This window comes from Bison bison, unplaced genomic scaffold (assembly GCF_000754665.1).
Source record: "Bison bison bison isolate TAMUID 2011002044 unplaced genomic scaffold, Bison_UMD1.0 scf7180017849146, whole genome shotgun sequence".
Lineage (NCBI taxonomy): Eukaryota > Metazoa > Chordata > Mammalia > Artiodactyla > Bovidae > Bison > Bison bison.
The window spans coordinates 13,219-17,808 of NW_011479719.1; the positions used below are offsets into that span (position 1 = coordinate 13,219).

The 4,590-nt window shown below is 61.1% G+C and overlaps 1 protein-coding gene across 1 annotated transcript in view; it reads right to left on the reverse strand.

The window, feature by feature from the left end:
- LOC104993364 (coiled-coil domain-containing protein 74B-like) overlaps positions 1–2,462 on the reverse strand; it is a 10,713-nt gene extending 8,251 nt beyond the window's left edge. Inside the window, exons 1-4 of the mRNA XM_010846603.1 lie at positions 2,400–2,462; positions 1,783–1,932; positions 609–786; positions 141–334 (exon numbers count right to left, since the gene is read on the reverse strand). Coding sequence (XP_010844905.1) covers positions 141–334; positions 609–786; positions 1,783–1,932; positions 2,400–2,462 — 585 coding nt within the window. The remainder of the gene's footprint in view (positions 1–140; positions 335–608; positions 787–1,782; positions 1,933–2,399) is intronic.
- Positions 2,463–4,590: the final 2,128 nt, after the last annotated feature.

Here is a 4,590-nt window from a genome sequence, read left to right on the forward strand (position 1 = left end):
GCCTGGTGGGCCGCCGTCTGTGGGGTCGCACAGAGTCGGACACGACTGACGCGACTTAGCAGCAGCAGCAGCGGGGCTCCTGTTGGGTTCTTACGGGGAGGAGTGGGTACACTGGGCCAAGGGCACTGGGTCAGGCTTGCAGGCAGCTGCCCATCAGCCAGGCGGGAGTACATCCTCCTGGGTAGAAACGATTCGAACAAGACCGACGCCCCCGCGTCCACCCGCCCCTGTCCTGAGCGAGGCATGGCCGCCGCCCAGGCCGCCTCTGTGCTCGCGCACTTACACTGCCGCCTGTGGGTCTGGCTCATTGTCCGCGTGACTTTGAGCTGTTTTTCTGTAACGGGGTCGTGGCAGACAGCCTGCTTTGCACCTTGCTTTCTGTTTCCAGCGCGGGTCTTGGTTCCAGGGAGCCGTCAGTCCGTCTTTTTTGTTCTGTAAACTCCGTCTGGCTGTGCTGGTCTCAGTTGTGGCCCGTCGGGTCTTCAGTTGTGTCACTGGAAGCTCAGAGTCTTGGCTCTGGACCACCGTGACATCCCCTTGGGTTTTTTTTTTTGCTACACAACGGTCTCTGGGCTCTTCCTATGTCTGCTCTCTTGGGCCATCCTAACCCTCCTGGGCAAAGTCAAGGACAAGCTGGCTGTGCCGGCGACCGTGCGGGCCAGGGCTGTGCGGTGCAGGAGGCGGCTGTGCCCGCTGCAGCCCCGTGAGACGAGCTTCGGTTAAGAGGGAGAGAACGTGCTCACTCAGGGCCGGCCAGGAAGACAGACTTGGCTTCTGTTCATCATCCTGGCAATTCGTGGGGAATACGTCAAATGGGAAAAGGTCACTGTCTTCCCTAAGGGCAGTGACGTGGAGGCCGCTTTCTCACTGCCGACTCCCCCGCAGTCACACGCGCGCCTAGAGGTTCTGTGTGCCATCTCGCTGTGCCCTTCGGCAGGGCCCGTGCCACTGCAGTTCCCGTTCCCCGAACAGGGAGCGTGCCGTGCACGGGAGGCAACAAAAGCCGCCGTCGTTATTGTAAGCAGTCTAACGGGGAGACACGTCGTGAAGATTCCCAGGTCTGAAGTGTTTCTCGTCACTGGCCCTTTTGTTGTCGTCGTATCTGAAAAACCAGTGAGTTCGCTTTTCAGTATTCACTCCTGTGTTTTCTCCTAACGGTCCTAGTTTTGGCTTTTTCTTTAAAAACAAGTAATCAGGCTGTGTCAGGTTGTACTTGCGTCATGCGGGAACCCCGCTGACTGCAGCGTTTGGCTTGTGCACTCTGAGTTCCCCGACCAGGGGTCGAACCCACGTCCCCAGCATTGCAAGGCGGATTCTTAAAACCACTGGGCCACCAGGGAGGTCCCTTCAGCTGAGCTCTCCCGAGTCGGTCTGTGATCTGAGCCTTGGTCAGGTCCCTTCAATCGTTCAGCGTTAGATTGAAGGACCCCGTCCTAGTCCTCTGGTCATGGACAAACTAATGTATCCGACAGTCTGTGTTTTCATTCCTGGATATGTGTATAATAGGTATAGTAAGTTATTTGTCAAACAAGTCTATTTACTGGGCAGCTCCTGTGTACTTGCTCAGCACTGGAGAGAAAAGAGCACAATACTCACCCACAGAGAGCAAACTCCTCGTTGGACGGATGGTCAGTCACGAGTACTTATTTATTTATTCAGCATCTCCCAGTGCCCAGCACCACACGAGTGACGAGCAGTATGTCTTTGCTTTTATCTGTGCACAGTGGTTAGTCCAGAGGGGGCCTCAGTCCAGCCCGGGAGGCAGAGGCGGGGAGGACGGACTGGGGCCAGGGGCATGGGGCTCCGCGGGCGGGAGGAGGGGGTGCAGACCCTCAGAGACCCGCCCACGGGCCCAGCAGCGCCCCCGGGCTCCCGGATAGGAGGGTGGCGGTGGTGCCAGCCGGGCAGGGGGCTGTCGCTGGTCAGGCTGCCCTGAGTGTGGCTGTCTCGTTGGAGGTTTCAGACACATGGACTGAGCTTCCCGGGGACATTCTGTAGGACACGGAAGCTTGGAACAGACAGGAAGGCTTGTGGGAAACAGTTCAGGAAGGACAGTGAGGCCAGCGTTGGCTGTGGGGCTGGGAGGCCGGGGACTGAGAGGCGGCTGGTGTGGCCAACTTGGGCAGCACTTGGGTGGTGGCCGCAAGGTCGAAGTCAGGGCGTTGGGGCTTGGGGTGGGCAGCTGGCGTAAACCACCTGAGGCTCTGGGTGGGGCTGAGGAAATGTGCAGAACCCCCCCTCCAGCCTGCCCCCCCGGGAGCCAGGCCAGCAGCCCCTCAGGGCTCTCCCCTCGCTGTGCCCGTCCCCCGCCCCCTCCTGCAGCTCAGCTGCGGCTCCGAAACCCGGGGCCCATCAGCTAGATCCACGGCGCCTGTGAGTGGCCTCCCCCACCGGCTCACTCCACTCGTTTCTACAGGAACCTGTGTGTCCTCCGAGCAGCTCAGAGCCAGGAGGTAGGACATGTACTCAGGTTGTTGATCTGGGAGTTTGGTGGCGGCCGCGCCGTCAGAGCTGAGCTGACCCACAGGCTAAGCCCAAACACCAGGTGCGGTGCCCACGGGCAGGAAGCCACCTGGGCAGGTGTTGGCAGCGAGTAAGGCTTTTACAGGGTGCCATGCAAGGGAGGGGGAGCCTCAGGCCCACTGCAGCGTGGCCGCAGAGTTAGCCTTCTCTTCAGGGATTTCTTTGTGCTGGTCTTCACTGCGTCACGGGCTCTCCTCTGGTAGTTGGGAGCAGGCTTCTCGTGCTGCGGAGCTCAGGCTCAGGGAGCTCAGGCCTAGCGGTCCTGGTGCACGGGTTTAGCTGCTCTGCGGCGCGTGGGATCTTCCCAGATGAGGGATGGAACCCGTGACTCCCGAAGCGGCAGGCGGGTTCTTCAGCACTGCATCGCCAGGGAAGCCTAAGTGAGTGGCCTTTGAAGGGGAAGTGGAGGGGTGGGGCTCCCCCTCTTAGGGCCAGTGCCCCCGGGTCTGGGGCTGTAGCCTGCCCAGGTGGGCTGCCTTGGAAGACGTCTCAGGACGCCTGTCAGGAAGCTGTGCCTCCAGGCGCCCTGCGGCCGCTCCTCCCTGATGGGGAGGCCGTGGCTGAGCAGGAGCAGGGCTGGACGGCGTCGGGGCTCAACTGTAAACCGCCCCGGCACTCGGCTTCCACCTCGGCCTCTTCAGAACCGGGGCCCCTGCTCACCTCCCCACGCCTCCCCAGCCTGGACGGCGGCTTCTCCCCTGGGACCTCAGTCTCCTGGGCTCCACTCCTTCCTGTCCTGTTTCCACTCTGTAGCCAGAGCCCCCACACCACCTCAGGGTTCATGTGACGGCGGGGTCTCCAACACCCCATCCGCCGGGCCCCGGGCGAAGCTGCCAAGCACCGTGGGCCGTGGCTGCCCTCTGCACCCCACCCTCCAGGCCTGAGCATCAGTGGCACCCAGCCCTTCAGCCTCAGTGTCCGCTTTGACTTCTGAATCCTGCTCCATGAAGACCCTCCAGGTTCTGGCACAGCTGTGGGTACCACAGTGGGTGGCTGTTCCACAGTTAATGGTGTGTGGGCAAAGGGGGGTGTGGGGGTAAGCACAGCCCCGGAGAGATGGGGGTCCCCACCCTGGCAGGTGGGCCCACACCCATCAGAGGAAGCCTCGCTGGAGTGTCGTCAGGAACTGGTGCGGTGGACGTGGGACCCCAGACATCATCTCAGAGGCTGGTCACAGAGCTGGTGTCCACCGGGACCTGTGGAAACTCGAACTTCCCGTGTCCACAGAAGTTGACTGAGGGCACCACGGGACTCACGACCAAGAGCAGGTTTATTCAGATCCAGGGCAGTTACACGTTTGGTTTTTGGTCACAGGCCCAAAAGGCCACTGTTCTGAGTTTACATTAAAACACAAAGCCCAACATTTACAGTTTGAAAACTTAAAAAGACAGACACCAAAGGCTTTTAAAAATCTGAGTTGGCAAGTGCGTCATCTGCAGGACAAAGGCTGTGGGAGGCCGTGAAGGTCTGTGAACGCGTAGCCTCGTGCAGCTGGAACGTTTGAACGTTACCAAACACTGTCCAAGCACCTGCTCTGAGCAAGGACACAACGGTGCTTCCGACCGCCTCCGGTTGTGACCAGGGCAGGCAGCCCGCCCGCCTGCAGGGACAAAGCCTGCACACGAGGCAGGCCCGCCCGTGACCTGGGGGCGTCCGCACGCCTCTCCTCAGATGCAGATGTGCAGCCCGGACTTGGCAGCAAAATTAGCTTTAAAATCAGGAACCAGAGGAGAACCACTTTCTAATTTTTTCAAGGCCTGATTCTCCTTGGGAGCCAGAGGCTGGTCTCCTGTTCTGGGGTCTCACTGGTCCCGCCTCCAGGGCCACCAGGGCACAGACTGGGCCCTGCCGGGAGGCCCAACTCCTGAGCTTCACACAGTGGAGAGAAAGGCACCTCCCTGCGGGGCCTCCGGCCGAGGCAGGGAGCCCACCGCACCACCCTCCCCTCAGGGAGGCCCGGGCCCTGCCCAGCAGGCTTTCATCCTGCCGGCCAGGCCGCGGAAAACCAGCCGAAGAAGCACGGAGGTGACGGGCGTGGGGCATGGGGGACGGGGGGGCCGGCAGCCA